General features: G+C 45.4%; 1 protein-coding gene across 1 annotated transcript in view; it reads right to left on the bottom strand.

Annotated features, from left to right (window-relative positions):
• Window positions 1-16,731, bottom strand: part of SH3TC2 (SH3 domain and tetratricopeptide repeats 2) — a 65,780-nt gene that overhangs the window by 10,581 nt on the left and 38,468 nt on the right. Inside the window, 5 exon segments of the mRNA XM_055325832.1 lie at window positions 7,565-7,745; window positions 7,853-9,019; window positions 9,022-9,540; window positions 9,666-9,707; window positions 12,027-12,160. Of these exon segments, the coding sequence (XP_055181807.1) occupies window positions 7,565-7,745; window positions 7,853-9,019; window positions 9,022-9,540; window positions 9,666-9,707; window positions 12,027-12,160 (2,043 nt within the window).

Raw genomic sequence — 16,731 nt, forward strand, 5'->3', positions numbered from 1 at the left:
ATGTTGATGTTTTGTTTAAGAAGAAAAATCAAAGAAGGGCAAAAGTTTTAAATATTGGTGCTTAATGGAGGACTCTAATTATCTGGAAAATTGTCTTATGTAGAAAACTCTTCCCCCATGACAGGGATTAATGAAGAAATGAGGCATAGGTAATGTAGTGTGGCACAGATTCAGAATTCTAGAACAAGAAGGAACATTGGGCACCATTTAGCAGTTCTCCATTCCAGCAACTAGAATCACCCAGAAGCTTTTTAAACATCCGTACACAGAAAAAAAAAAAAAAAAAAAAAAAAAAACATCCGTACACAGGGATCCCTGGGTAGCTCAGCATCTGCTTGAGCATCTGCTTTCGGCCCAGGGTGTGATCCAGGATCAAGTCCCAATCAGGCTCCCTGAATGGAGCCTGTTTCTCCATCTGCCTGTGTCTCTGCCCCTCTGTGTGTGTGTGTGTGTGTGTGTGTGTGTGTGTCTCATGAATAAATAAATAAAATCTAAATAAATAAATAAATATTTAAAAAAAAAAAAAAACATCCGTACACAGGCAAAGTGGCCCCAACATGTTGACATGCCATGCTAGCCTGGGACACCCTGGAAGCATTTTATCAAAGCTCAGTAGCAACTTCCCTGTGAACATGGGTTCAGACTTGCAGATCCAACCCCATCCCTTACGTTATAGAGGAAACAGGTGCAGGTGCAGGGGTGGGAAGTAATTTGCACAAGGTTTCACAACACGTCTGGGGAAGATCTGAGGCCAGAACTCCCTTGTCCCGAGTCCCAGCCTAGAACACATCCCACAGTGCCCACATTCCTCTGAGACTTGTGGCACTCCTGCAGCAGCATTTTCTGGGAGTTTATTAAAAACACGGACTCCTAGAGCTATCTCAGACTTACTAGGTCCAAATAATTACAGGTACAAGTCCTGAATCTGGATTTCTAATTCACCCAGGTTATTGTTTATGCACACCAAAGTCTGAGAACCAACCACTGCTCCAAACCATATAGATCCTTCTAGAAACACTTATCATCATCAACCAAGTGTATGAACAGTTAGGAGGGCCTCATCGAACCTCATTATGAGCAATTCAGCCTCAGACCCTATGGTACACAGTGATGGAAACAAACATCACCTTTGACTAGTGAGGCCCTGATTCATCTTGGTAATGAGACATCTATTGGTCTTCTAGAGGAAATGCCAGGCGTTTGGCCCTTGCAAGTCTTGAGAGGAAAGAACTCAGGTTTTCCCCTCTGCCCAGCTCTTACTATGACACCCAGGATGGGCACAGGCCACCTTCTCTCAAGTATTAGAATATCAGACTCGCTGCTGAGACCATGCCGTGAGCTGAGAAGCTGCACGCAGTGCTGAGCTGGTCGCCAGCCTTCCTGGTTGAGTTAGGATAAATGCAGGCCTCTTTTACTATTGAAGACCTGGCTTCTCCTGCCTGCTCCCTCCCCTACTCCTCCCCAACCCCCAGACCTCAAGCAGAGTTTCCAAGCCCTGCTCTCCCAACTCCCACTGGAACAGTTGATAAAGACAGGACTCATACATCTCATCCTCCTATCTCCTGCTCTGCTTTTCTTTATTACCATTTGCTGTCCTGGGAGACCCTTAGGCTATGGTTGTTTTCTTCAGACCCCTGGGGAACAAGATTTAGGTTTATTACTAAGAAGTCAATTATAGAGGAAGAGTGGAACTTTGCTTCTTAGACCTTTTCTCTCTGAGCTCAATATGACTGTGGATGAGAGATCAGTATTTCTCTCCAAGAAACACCCCATAGGGATAGGCAAGACTTACAGAAGCCTAGCTATTCATACAGCACCATCAAGACCCCTTGTGCATGCAAGATTTTCCAGAGACATGTACGACATGTACAACATATACACCTGATCCGTGATGTCCAGTAAAAACACATGCCTTGAGGTCTGAACATGGGAGGTGGTTTCCAGTCTCCTCGGTCTTATTATGTCAGCCATCACCACCCCACCGTTTGCACATGCCAGTGGTAGTGCTGTGTCACCAGCTGGGCCTGCAATGGTCCAGTGTCCCCAGTTTTTTCAGCCACACCTGCAGGCAGGTTCTAGTTGTGCTTTAGCTCCCAGATCAAAAAGAAATAAAGAACCTGGCTGGTGGGACAGTCTTCATCACAAGTGTCATGCACTCCTGCACCACCTATTCCTGACCCTGCCAGGGTATCTCTCCTCTTCTCCAACCCCAAGTCCTCTGGTTCCCACTTTTCCTGCCCCTGAGGTTCAGTCTCTATAGCTGAGTCCTTATTTTTTCCTTCCTACCTGGCTCCCAGCCATGAACTTGGGACCAAGGGACTCTGATGCACCTGCATTCCCAGATTTCCTCTTTCCCTCCCCTACTGGGACTTTCCAGATCCCTGCCCTGCCTGAATGAGTGTCTGACCTCTGGCCCAGCCTCCACTAACTGGTTCTGCCCCATTTCCATAATAAGAACTACTACTTACCAAGTGCTGAACCCGTGCCAGGTATTGGGATATGAATTCTCAGTATATCTTCTCTCATTTAAACTTCAGAAACACTAAGTCATGAAAGGGATTGTAGCCCACTATGCAAATAAAGAAACCCAACAGGGACTTTTTTACCTTGTTCAAGTTTATATGATTCATTTCTAAAGCTTTATGTTGAACGCTCTGCTGTTTTGTCTTGTAATACGTGACAGTAATTGTTCCCTGGCATTTACTGAGCACTTGGCATGCATCATCCCATAATAATCATCACAACAGCACTAAGCAAGCATAACATTATTATATCCATATCCATTTTATGAATGGGAAAAATAAGGCTCAGAAAAAGGTGAGTGACAGGGACCAGATAATAAATGCTATGTAAACCAGAGTCTAACCCTGAGAATTTGACTCCAGAACCCCACACACACCCTCAAGCACTTGAATTGAACTTGAATACCTCAAGTTCAATATCAGGCTCAGAAGTCAGCATATGGGAAGGTTTCTTCTTTTACCAATCTAACAACATAGAAGTTTTGAAGAACATAAGCTACTTCAAACCTTGAACAAAGTTTTCTCATCTGCAGAATTGGGATGGTGAAGTATATCCTATAGCCTAGTGATCAAAGGACATGTCAGTGAAAGCAGTTCTTTCCTTGTTTGAGATTACAGAAATGTTAGAGATTGGTCATATTAATTACATTGAAAACCAAATGTTGAGGCATTTCTTTTTTTGTTCCACAGGAATAAGAAGCCTAAGAATGAGAATAAAAGCCAGGAGTAATAACTTCTAGGCTACTATTATATTCACATGCAAACAATTGTTATTTTGTGAGGACCTATTGCATCCAATGCATTGCTTCTTTCTAAAGGTAATATGCACATGTGGCACTTAACACAATTTATGTGATACTTTTGGAGAATATGTATATAAATATTGTCAATTTCTTGAGCTAGGATACAAGCATTGTGAGCTCAGGGACTATATCTCTCTGTTAGGTTTTAGACTATAATAAAAACTCTCAGTAAAAATTTGTTGCATAGATTCAATAAAACCTCAAAATTCCCATGGATCCCACCTGGTTCAGCTCTAGAGCAAGGTACAGTTTGCATTGTGTCACCCAAAGACAGGAAACAAGATCCCCAAGGACCCTGCGCATTGAGATATTGAAAATACCAGATCCTGGGGACACCTGGGTGGCTCAGTCAGTTAAGTATCTGCCTTTGGCTCGGGTCATGATCCCAGGGTGCTAGGATCGAGCCCTGCATCAGGCTGTCTGCTCAGAGCCTGCTTCTCCCTCTCCCTCTGCCTGTCACTTTGCCTACTTGGTCTCTCTCTCCCTCTCAAATAAATAAATAATAAATAAATAAATAAATAAATAAATAAATAAATAAATAAATAAATAAATATGTTTTGAAAACAGGTACTGGACAATGGGACAGCCAAGTATTCCAAAGCAAAAACCCATCACAGCTTTCATTATTTGCTTGCCCTCCCCTACCTCCTCCACCTCTACGCCCTAGAGAAAAATCTTTGAAAGAGGAGGCATGAATAGAAAAGTAGCAGGGAGTAGTGAAGCCTTCTTAAATTGAGGAGGCAGGGATCTGGGCTGCTACCAGGGCCACCAAGTGGGTCACCAATCTAAACTCTCTGGAATAGGCAGGGGTCAGACCAGATGAGAAATGAAGCCCTTCTCATCCATACAACTCCCAGAGGCTTCACACTCTAGCCATCCACATTTATGCTTTATTTAGGGTGAAAACTGTTGGCTGAATAGGCAGGATTCCTACAGAGTAGTTAAGAATACGGACTCTAGGGCAGCCTGAGTGGCTCAGCGGTTTAGCGCTGCCTTCAGCCCAGGGCCTGATCCTGGAGACCGGGGATCAAGTCCCACGTGGGGCTCCCTGCATGGAGCCTGCTTCTCCCTCTGCCTGTGTCTCTGCCTCTCTCTCTCTCTCTCTCTCTCTCTCTCTCTCTGTGTGTGTGTGTGTGTGTGTGTGTGTGTATCTCTCATGAATAAATAAATAAAATCTTTTAAAAAAGTGAATACAGACTCTAGACCAGGGGTTGGCAAACTATGGCCTGTGAACCCACACAGCCTTCCTCCTGCTCTTGTAAGCAGCGTCTCAGCGGCACACGGCCGCACCCATCCGTTCACGTACATAGTTTACGGCTGTTTGCACAACGCACCTGCAGTAGAGTTGTGACTAGACCACATGGCCACAAAGCCTAAAGCATTTACTATCTGGCCTTTTGCCAAAAAGTTGGCTGACCCCTGGGCTAGACTCAGCCTGGCTATTGATCCACACTATGCAGTTCACGCAAATTACTTGGCTTCTTCTGTTCTGTTTCTACAGCTCTCTGTGCCACATGTAGTTATCCTGAGAATGCACGTTGCTTGGGAAACGCTGTGTGCTCACTGAATGCCATCAGTTACTACTGCCACCACCATCTTCACTATGGCTGCTCGCTGTGCCAGTCCGGAGGCCCACTGCTCCCCACCCCAGCCCACCCCCTCACCCCCTCCTAGGGCACAGGAAGGAGGCCTCTCTCTCCTTTACTCCCTCCATCCACTTGAACACCAACCTTCATCAAACCTACAGAATACCTCCAAGTGTCAAATGTGTCCCCATCTTTCCATGGCTACTGCCATTTCCTCTGCTGGAAATGCTTATCCTCTTACCCTCTTCTACTTTCCAAAAGCTTACCCTCTCTCTAGGCCCTCCTCAGATGCTACCACCTTCACGAAGCCTTCTATGTCAGATCCTCAACCCTCAGCTGAAAGTGTCCTCTTCTTCCCCTCCAGACCCACTTCTGCAGATGCCTGCCATCTCACACAGGAGTGGTTTCTGCCATTTTTTTTAAAAAAGGTTTTATTTATTTACTTATTTGACAGAGAGATAGAGCACAAGCAGGGGGAGCATCAGGCAGAGGGAGAAGGAGAGGAAGAAGCAAGCTCCTCGTTAAGCATGGAATCCAATGTGGGACTTGATCCCAGGACCCTGGGATAATGACCTGAGCTGAAGGCAGATGCTTAACCAACTGAGCCAGCCAGGCACCCCCATTTCTTACCTTTGAGTTTTGTGAGGATGGAAATCTCATGGGGAGAGTGTGAATAAATCTGTCCATATATCAAGACCCACTTAATAAATACCTCCTAGAAGTCACTGTCAGAAAAACATTTGCTCCAACAGATACATTTGTTTATGGTTGTTTTGTTTTGTTTTGTTTTGTTATCAGACAGTGAGAACCTCATGTGGCTTTCCCCTTTTTACCTCAGCTACCAGGAAGCTTAGAACAAAATTACTGTAACCACTTCTAGGAACGTGCAATTACCTGTTTACCTGTGTCTGCTGGGCACTCTGTAGGAGGAGGTGATTTATACATGCTAAATAAATGTAGCATTATAGCACATTCTCTATGATGGCCTGAGCATTCTGCAAAAGGATAATGACCTTATGTCTGCAGGATTTCCTCTGACATCTGAGGCACTTCTCCATCTACTTCTTTGTTTCACTCCCATTGGTGGTAAAGCAGGAGAAGGGGAGGTTTATTTCTTTCTAGTTATACAAGTCAGGATCTCAAAGATTAGAATTATAGAATATTAGGGTTAAAAGACCCTCATCTGGATCAACTTCCAGAATGATGGACTAAGAATCACCTAAAGCCCACTCCCCCAATAAAAGGATGTTTGTAGGGTGTCCTGGAATGGAATCAGTGTCACTCTGGGGTCACAGCTCCTGTCCCCTCACATCCTGCAAGGATCCCTTCCTGGAACTGAAGGCAGAGATAGTGGGAGGTTTGGAGGACACTTGATTCTTGCAAGAGAGGGAAAGGGTGAGGGAGAGGAGACAGAGTGAGGGGGAAATAGAGGAAGAGAATTTGTTAGCTGATTATTAGGGATCTGGTTGTCTGGGCACCCAACGTTTCCACGTTGCCTGGAAAAACAAAACTTGTCATTCAATGAGCTTCTCCTCAACCACCTTTCTCTGCTCAACACTAGCAATGATCCCAGGTCTACTTTAGATGCCAGTCATAATTATGTACACGATGCTGCTAATCTGTTGCAAAATGAAATCAGATATCTCGCAAACCATGCAGAATGTAATGGAATCAGTTAAAAGTCTGTCGGAAAGCAGAACTGCAGGCGACACCGCTGGAGAGCAATGGGTGAGCAGATGCCACCCGGTGAGGAGACAAGAGAAGAGAAAGTCAGCAGGAGACAGACAGCAAGATACTTCACACGGGAATAGTTTCAAGATCTAGGGATTAAAAGAAGCATTGGGGTAAAACAGTTCACTTTTGGTGTGTTTTTGCAAAAAGGAGACTTTTCAAGAGAGGGTTGAGAAGTCAATCACCAAGCAAAGCATATTTCGTGGTGCTGTTATACAATTCTGTCGACACAATTAAGCTAAACGTCAACACTTCTTTTGCAATGGATCCCATGACTTACTGCACTGCTGCAATTCTAACCTAAGTGTCTTCACTAAGCTGTGAGAATAAAACATAGTTCCATCACTTCCAGTTTCATTGTAAAGGTAGGGTTCCAAATTAAACTTCTTTACTGTGAGATTTTACCCTCCCCTGCTGGTAGATGAATTAACTCTGTGCCGTTTCTCTAATACCCACTGTCCTCAGGTAACCTCAGCCTCCTGGCGGCTCCAGTCCCTGTATAATAACTGCCCACTCCCTGACCTAGGCACCCTCAGCCACGGTCACAGGACGGTTCTTAAGGAAACACGGAGGTAACTGTCACCTAGCCAACATCACCAAGCCCCTCCTATGGATCAGGCCCTGTTCCAAGGGTTCCGTGTGCATCATCACATTTATCCCCCATATGAATACTGTACTGTAGACGCCCCCATTATTGCCTCCAAGGAGGAAGCTGAGGTACAGTGAATTTCAGTAATTTGCTCAAAGCCGCACAGCTAATAGCGATAGAAGACACTGTGCGGTGGCTGCAGGGCCCATGTTCTTTTCTGTAATGTCATAAATGCACCGCATGCATGTGAACGTCACTTCCTGAGGAAAAGAGTGCTGTCTGCCTTGAAGGAACATAAGCAGTTTCTAGAACTACCCCCAAGCCCAGACTTACCTGGGTGTGTTCAGGTTTCGATAGAGCTGCCCGAGGGACTCCAGCAGCCTCCCTTCCATCTCTCGGTCCCTGAGTTGATGAGCCAGGGCCAGCCAGTGCTCATGGTAGGTGATGCATGCCTTGGGGTTTGGGGATACAGAGCTGTAGAAATGGCAGAGGGATTTGGTGATCTGAAGCTGACCTGAACACAAAGCGGGAACACGAATGAGATCGCTTAAGGATAGGGCGAGGGCAAAGCGCGCTCTAACACTTTTCTCTAAAGCTTCGAGTAGCACAGGACATACTCACTCTTTAGGTGTCCATGCCTTAAGCCAAACAGCAATGCCATTTCATAACAGAGGCGACCACTGGCCAGATGGCGTCCATGCACCAGGACTTGGGCCAACCAGAGAAGCACCTGTACTAATTCCATGTCCGTCTCCATGCTGGTCTGGAGTTCAGAATAGAGTCGGACAGCCTGCAGGAGATAGTCCTTGGCTGGCTGCTGAGCCCAGGACTTAAGGGTCAGGTGGCCAAGATTGGCCAAAGTCACTGCCTGGTTGCGTACATTCCCCGTTTCCTTTGCTCTGTTCAAGGCCCGGAGATAATTCTTGGCTGCCCTGTTCACCCACCCTTCGCCTTGAAGTGCAAGTCCCAGGAGGTTCTGGACCACCCCCTTTTGGGGTGTCTCCTTCTGGGAGTATAGGAGTGGCTCGAGGATGTCCAAAGCCTTCTTTGCCTGGCTGGCTAAGAGATAAGCCCATGCCAGGCAGAGGGAAGACTCAAAGGCTTCCTGCTCACCCAGCAGCTGCCCTACCAACAAAGCCTGGCTCAGATAATGGATGGCACCATCAGGAGACCTGTGTTGGAGGTACACTTTGGACAGGATGAGACACAGGGCCCTCTGGGTGCTCCAATTGCTCTGCTCCTCGCAGACAGCCAGCGCCTGCCTGAGTGCTGGGCAGGCCAGGGCAGAAACTTCACCCCAGTTTGAAAAGGGAACTCCAAGGAGCTTGGTGGTATTCTGAAGAACCAGGTAGACCTGCCAAATTGGAAGGGACATCCCTTGGCCACCCTGGGTACCACGTTGCTGGACGGAGGCCACTGTAAGGTGTGGAAGATATTTTTTATCATACAGAAAACTTAAGATGGTGGCTGTAGCATCCAAGTCAGGAGGGTGTCCAGACAGGAGCTGTAGGCGCTCAGCAAAGGGCAGGACCTCCTCATGCCGGCCTAGGCTTAGGAGCAATCGGATGGCCAGGAAACAGGCCCTGGCCTCCAAAGGACAGCTGCCTGCCACAATGCCCTGGCGTAGTACATAGGCCACCACGTCGAGCTCATTCTTGGTACTAGACTCACGGTCAGGCAGGCAAGTCAACAGAGCACCTGCTTTCTCCAGCAGAGTGGAGCCTTTATGCCTCAGCCTCTGCCTCAGGTAGATGGCAGCCAGATTGATATACAGAGCAGCCACCAGGATAGGTCTTCAAATGCCCCATCAAGGATATACACAGCCTCCTCAAAGTACACCCTGGCCTGAGAGAGTTTGACCTTCCTGACACTCAGCCGGCCCAGGAGGAAGCAGAGCCGGGCATGGGCCCAGGTCCTGTGGCTCCGCTTGGCCCACTTCCTTGAGGCCTCCAGGTAGGCCACAAGTTCATCCTCCTCAGAGAAGCTGTAAAAGGAAGATGTGAGGAAAGAGAAAGAGAAATCATAGAGGCTCTTAAAGTGGTCAGCGTAACCCTCGTGATCCAAAAAAGCCAATATGGAGGCGAAGTTCTCAGCCTCCTCCTCTTCCTGACCAGTGTTTAGGTCCATGAGCAGTTCTGGGTCATCTAGGTCATCAGGCTCCGGCAAGTGGTAGCTGTCCGAGGCGGCTGAGAGGAGCTCCTCCTCCAGGCTGGAGTCCTCAGAGCTGCTGGACTGTCTGGAGCCCACGGCCAGCTGCTCTTCCCAGCCTCTACCAGGCCTGGCCTCCTTAAAGCCTTCAGGCTGGGACGCTGTAAGGGGATAAGCAGAGTTGAGCAACCGTGAGCACCTGCCACTGTGGCGGCCAGATCCTGGCAAGAGGACAGGATGCTGCTCTGAAGGACCGAAGGTCAGGTTCAGCATGATCTCTACTCACCACTTAGATCGTTTGGAAGATTCTGGATGGATTCAAACCCACCTGGGTAGAGATGAAGGACAGACCTGGTGTTAGGTCAGAATAGGCCACCATGCCTATGCTGCAGTTGCACCCCAGACACTTTGTGTTTAAATCTCTCTAAAAAACTGGGCAGGATTTTCTCCTCCATCACCAGTGTAAAAGCTGCGGGGACCTGCAGAGCATCTTGTTTGAGCTGCTCACCTTACAGGTGGGAACTGAGGGAGAAATAAGACCCAGAGCCCAAAAAGAAAATCAGAAAATCTAGAAACACAGCTCTTTTCCAGGAGTTGTGGGATAGGGGGTGGAGGACGAAATCTGAAGGCCCAAATCTCCCAGCTAGCTGACAGCAGAGCCATGAACAAAATTCCAAGTGTGGCACATTTTGTGGCAAGCAGCATCCCCTCCCATTTCTGTGCATACAGCTTTCCTTCTCCCTCGCTCACCAGCATCCTCTCAACTGTCATGGACTCAGCTGCCCAATGTGACACATGACTAGGTGACCAAAGGTGACTAACGAAGGAAAGAGGAGCATCTGTGGGTCCCAGCCTTGTTCCCTGAAGTGACTTTGTGGGGAATAAGGTAAAAGAAGGGGCTGTGTGGAGCACAGCTTTGGACATTCTGAGTCTGAGGTATTCCCAGGAGCTCTAGGCTGAGGAGGAAGTAGATCTGTAGCCAAAGAAAAAAGTTGAGACTTGCAAATACAGATTTAGAACACACCGCGGGTCGCAAGGAATGTGTTCAAGTCCTAGAAGAAGCCTTGGGACAAGAAAGCAAAGCAGCTGGGGGAGAGGTGCTTGTGAAGGAGCCAGAGAAGCATCTCCCAGCAGGTGGGAGGCAGCAAAGGAGCCTAGAAAGGCACCATCTGAGAGGAGAGGAGACACAGAGATCAAGGTGCCTCTGGCACAGCCACCTGACGTCACAAAAGTGGAAGAAGTCTAGATGAGAACTGAGAAGACACCATGGATTTGGCAGCAAAGAACCAAACCCTCTTGGCAAAAGTGGCCACAGTGTAACTGTGGAGGCGAAGGCCAGATTCATGCCCCCCAGGACACGGGCTGCTGGAAATGAGATGCTACCTCTTCCTGGCAGAGAAGCAACAGCCTCCTGAGCCCTCATTCCGGGCTCTCCAGTAAACCTTGAGGACAGCGGAGCCCACACCGGGCCAAGCCTCTGCCTACTACTCTCCATGACAGTCATTGTAGCTACTTGTGATCTGTAACCTCCATAGGTAGAAGGCCTCACAGCCAAATGTGGGAGAGCTGGAGAGCTGGGCTATGGAGAGCTGTCCTTGTGCCCCAGCCCTTGCTGACACTGGGGACACATGCCAGGCCCTGGGGGAGCTGGAATTTACCAATAGGATGCCCCTGTGCTGACTGCCTTGGTGCCAGGAGAATCCTGCATCCAGCAGAGCTGCACTCCTGGTCTATCGATGGGAGGCAATGGATTCCTGGGATGTGCTCCTAGATCTCTCCCTACCATTGGATCAATGGTTGGTGGATCCCTTAGATCCAAGTCTGTGGCCTGCCCCTGCTCAAGGCATACCTGCAGTCATCCTGGATTTTCAGACCTCAACTCCCCCTACAGGCAGTGCCCATAGCATCAGCCTCCTGGCTCAGCCTGATGGGTCATGTGATCTGTTTGTGGCTAGAAAGTTCTGGCAGGGCTGTGCAGATGCCTAGGCTAGGTGCTCCTCACAAATGCTCCTTGTGCATGGGGAAAGACCTTGCTGCCTGCCCTCTGCCCCAGGGAGGGCTCCTGTAGAATCTTTGATCTGCCCCATCTAATAGGCAGTGCCCCATCTAATCTGTCCAAAGTGGGGTGGACACAATACTACCATCACTGAAGAGATGGGGGAAACAAGAATCCTTCCTCAGATGACTGTCAAAAGGTGAAGGTACTTCCTGACATAGAGCAGTGGGCCCTTCCAAAGTAAGGGGAAGGAGTGGCATTCATTTGTTCAAACAATTATTCGGACACTGAGGCTCCTCCCCCACCCAAAGCCAACACACCCCAACAGTCCAGTGTCAGTTTGTGTTGGGGGAAGCATGGTAGAGTAGGGATTGTCCTGAGTAGAAAATGGGGAAGGCTCTAATTCATCAGGGCCTCAGTTTCCTAATCTGTCAAATGAGAGGAGAAATCACCTCTTACAAGCTGTAACATTCTATGGTCCTGCCTTTATCATCGGGGACCTAGACCTCCTTCAGCCCTAGAAGTGACCTCAGCCACAATTCAGGAGGTTTCCTTCCCCAAGGTTAGAATGGAAGGCTCAGTAGGGCTGGCTGGCCTCTCATGCTATCACTGGCCTGAGCTTTCAAAGGGGTCCGAGGAGCAAACACTCACTAAGCCGGTAGACAGACGCGATGTCAGTATGAGCAAGTGTGTGGAGGAAGCTGGCACACTCAGCTTTCCTATCACTTCCCAGGACCCACAGAGAGCATCTTTCCTCGTCACTGAAAAAGGCAGAACTCTTGTTCCTGCATTGAGACAAAAGACAGGGACACAGATCAGTGCAAGGCTCCAGACACAACCATTCTCTCTCCAGCCCAGGATACAGTGAAGGACATAGAGAATCCATCAACTGACTTGTCATAGCTGCAACCAGACTCCTCATCTCACTGCCATATACTGTATTTATCTATGCTGCCCAGGAAGAAGAGCTCTGAGCACTTCATTCATGAAGAAATGAGCTACATGGCTGCCGAACAGGTCAAAGTGGGAATGAAAACACCCCTTCTGTTAAAACTATCTCCAAGAGAAACAAAGTCCCTTTCCTTGACCCCTTCCCTTTCTTTGAGACCACTGGGTGCTCATTCTTAATGGAGAAATAGGAACTGACTGCCCCAAAAGTAAGAGTTGAAAAGGAACCATTAAAAGATGTTTGTTTTTTTTTTTTTTAATCAGGTTATTTTAAGAAAAATTAGGGATGGGTGACACAATCTAGAGAAGCAATGAAAAAAGTTTGACTATGGTCAGAAGAACCTTTCACAATTGTTGACATCCTAATTCCATGGCACAGAACAAGAACATTATGTGGCATTCAGAGAAGGGACAGGAAGTGGGTAGAAGGAAGGTCAGGGGCTGGAAGAAATGACTGCAAATAATAGAAATCCTTATATTCACTGTACTGTGTAAACTCATTGTTAAAATTAATTTGCTTAGAAGTTTGTCATAGAATCAAAGAATGTGAAAATTAGAAGTGCCTTAGAAAAAATTCAATCCAGAAATCTACATGAACAAATTTTAAGATCTCTTTCAGTTCTAAATAAAGTTGTAGGGGTAGCAGGAGGTTTAACCTCAGAATCCATTTTTTAAACAAAAATAACTTGGAAGCCCAAGGGGTTATAACAGCTAATACTTGGGGGTGAGGGGATCCTATTATGAATCAGACACTCTTATCTCATTTAATCTACATAATTGCCCAATGAGGTAGCTATTATTCTTATCCCTTTTTACAGAGGATGAAACTGAGGCAGAGAAAAATAAAGTTGGTAGTTAAGAAGTGTTTAAAAAAAAAAAAAAGATCTTCTCCAGTTCAAGCAGAATTAAGGGAGGAGTGGGGATGGGAGTGCCACGGTCTGCCACCTACTTTACTCAGGTAAAGCCAGGGATGAGAAAACCAGGAGCTAATATGAACTGCTCAAGGTCACACCACTAATTAGTGACAGAACCAGCACTAAAGATATGTCCTGATGTCTGGCCCAGGACTCTTTCCATGACACATATTGAGCCCACACCTCTCTGGCCCGACTTCCAGATTCTCTCAGCACCATGAAAGCAGCCATCCTCAAAAGAGCATCTAGTTTAAATCTACAACTAAGTTCATCTGAGATAAAAAGAACTATATGATTTCAAATTTCTATAGAACATTTAAATTTTGCCAAGCATTCCTGAATTTACTATTTCATTTAGTGCCATGCTCAGAATGACACAGCTGGCAAGTGGTAAAGCTGAGACAGAAACTATGATCTTCTGTCTCTGTAGCCCATTGCCTCACAGCTGATCTGCTATGTCCTGAGTCCTTGGAATGTTCTTGGAAAGAGTCCAAGAAGCTTGAAAAATTACATTAGGGTTTTCCTAGCATGGAAATGAGGCTAGAATGGTAAGATTTCTAGGATATATGGCAGGCTGAAGTGTTCCACAGGGGGCTACTCTCACCCACAAACACAGACAAATCATAGATAAAATGTGACAAGGATAAATATTTTACTACATTCTTAGACTTGAAAAAAGGAAAGAGAAATGCCTGAAAGCCAGAAACAAAAGGAGATATCAAAGCCCAGTTGGTAAACGACAGCAGATAGCCCAGAGATCCCAGGAGTTTTCAGCTGGGACACTGGGCCTCAGGACTGGGGCTCACTTTGTGATGCCACCTAGGGACAGAATATGTGACTTTGGGTCTGTCTGAAGCTGTGAAGCTGACCTGAGCTCCCTACATAGCTTTGAGCTCCCTATAGCCTGAAGTCAGGAAGAACTACAGCTTCTGGGAAGAGGAGGTGGGAAAACTTGCCTGGCAATGACACACTTTCCATCTGACTGCACTGCATCCCTGGGGGAAAAAAAAATCAAACACCTGGACTTACACCATTAGAAGGTGTATATTCTGAATTACACCATACAGTGTAAGAACCACAACTGAAGAACATAACATTTAAAAACCAGCCCTGGACCACTGAGTTCCTTAATTTGCTGGGAGGGCAAATGCCAAAATTGTTCTACTGGTATGTTTTCTTCAGTCCAGGCTTCATGCAAAAACTGTCTTTTAAAATGTTGAATATTCAGGGCACCTGGGTGGCTCAGTTGGTTAAGCATCTGACTGGTGATTTAGGGCCAGATCAGGTCACATCTCACAGGTAATAGGATAGAGCTCCACATAGGGCTCACCCTCAACTGGGAGTCGGCTTGAGTCCCCCCCCCGCCCCCCCAACATGTGCACATACTCACACATGCTCTCTCAAATAAATAAATAATTCTTTAAAAATAAAATAAAACGTAGAAAATTGGTTCACATAGCCAAAAATACAAACACAAGAAAAGTAACTACTGACAATGAATGCCAGCAGGTTCACAAATAGGCAAATTAACACTAGAAAAACTAAAAATAATAACAATCAAAAGATTAATTTATAATAAGCATGGTTAAAAGGATGAAATGAAAGACTGATTAGAAGCTACAATGAAAATGTGGAACGTAGTGAGCAGAAATAAGTATATGTGGAAAATAGCAAAATACAAATTCTAGAAATGAAAAGAAAGGCATGAACACTTAAAACTACAGGAGTGAGTTAAACAGCAGGTTTAGTCATAACAGAGGAGAGAATTAGTGAAACTCAAGACGGCTTGGAGGACATCACCCAGAATGCACCTAGAGGGACACAAAGATGAAAAAATATAAAAGAACTGATTAAGCATTAGGGCTAGAATGGCAACTCCAACATACCTCTGTTAGGAATTCCAGAAGATAGACTAAAAAGAATGAGAGAGAGGCAATATTCAAAGGGAGAAGAACTGAGAATTTTCCAGAATTGAAGAAAGACATGAGTCTTCAAGCTGAGGAAGTGCACCACGTCCTAAGCAAAATAAATGAAAATAATATCATTTTCAACATGACTTCCATTTCTATATAGGGCTATTCATCCTCCTGATCCATCTTCCTGGGTTCCATTAGCTATCGCTTGGCAAATCAACTTACAAGATGAAAGCATTAAACAGAGAGGATAAATGCATAAATCAATGAAATTAAAACAAAGTAGAAGAAATAATAAAGGTAAATGTGAAAATAGTAAAATAGAAAACAAAGAAACAAGAAAGATGGCCAACACAAGAAAACTTGTTTCTCCATCCAAGGATTAATGAAATGGACCCTGGCAAAGCAGATTTGAAATTTTATGCTAGTAGTTATTGTTCCTTCCACTTTGAAGGTTATTCTACACCTAGCTAAATTATCATTCACAAGTATATTTTAAGTATATTTAACACAAACAAGGACTAAAGGCTGAGAGTAGTTACAACTCACAGATCTCCACTGAAATAACTCCTAAAAGATAACACAGATGACATCCAACGATAAATATGTAACAGAATAGGTCACATCTAGATATATCATAGTACAAAACATCAGTAAGAAAAACCTAAAAGAGAGAGAGAGAAAGCTGCCTACCTGCAAAGAAATGGCTATGAGACTAACGGCAAACTTGTCATCAGCAAAAATAGATGCCACAAGAAATGAAATTATAAAGAAGACAGAGATAAACAACGAAGAATAAAAGAGGGTATATAAAAAATAGAATTTTTCAAACATCTAATACTATGAGATATTGGCTTATCCCCCAAGTTTTTTTTTTTCTGGTATTGAGTGCATTAATTTTTCAATCTTGCTTATTTTTTAGTTTACACATTTAAGTATCTAAATCTCCTTTAAGAAACACTTTATTAAAACAAACTAAATCTACAAGGCGAATAAGTCCTAAATTTATTGTATCAATGGAAAAGAAGGGGCCAGTTACAGAAGAAACATGTATATACATTTTTTAAAACACAAAACTCTAGTGTATTTTTTTTTTTACAAATATCTGTTTCTAAAATGTATCAGAATGATGACAGGGAAGATTAACGTATCAGCTTCAGCTAGAGCCCCCCCACCCCCACCCCGGGGTAAGAATCAGGATCACAGGGTGAAAGTAGGAAGGAGTAACAAGGAGTCTTCAGTTATATCTAAATTCATTTTCCCTCAACACACACACACATATACATATACACACATATACACACATATCAAATACCTTTTGAAAGCATAAAACCGAAGAATAGCAAGGTGTGGCTTTTGTCACCATCAGCAACTCTTAAATCTCTAAAGGCACGCTGGCCAAGACAAATACCATGTCTATTCAGATGGAATACCTGCCCCAAGCTTTAAGAACTGGTTTTCCAGCTGCTGTTGCTGTGAAACCAGGTCGCTGGTGTTGAAATATGGGCTGTAAATAAAAGGAAACTCACAACTTTGCTCCCGTGGAAATACAGGATCTCTTTCCTATGTGTCAGAGGCACA

Source organism: Nyctereutes procyonoides, unplaced genomic scaffold, assembly GCF_905146905.1.
Source record: "Nyctereutes procyonoides isolate TBG_1078 unplaced genomic scaffold, NYPRO_anot_genome, whole genome shotgun sequence".
Classification (NCBI taxonomy): Eukaryota; Metazoa; Chordata; class Mammalia; order Carnivora; family Canidae; genus Nyctereutes; species Nyctereutes procyonoides.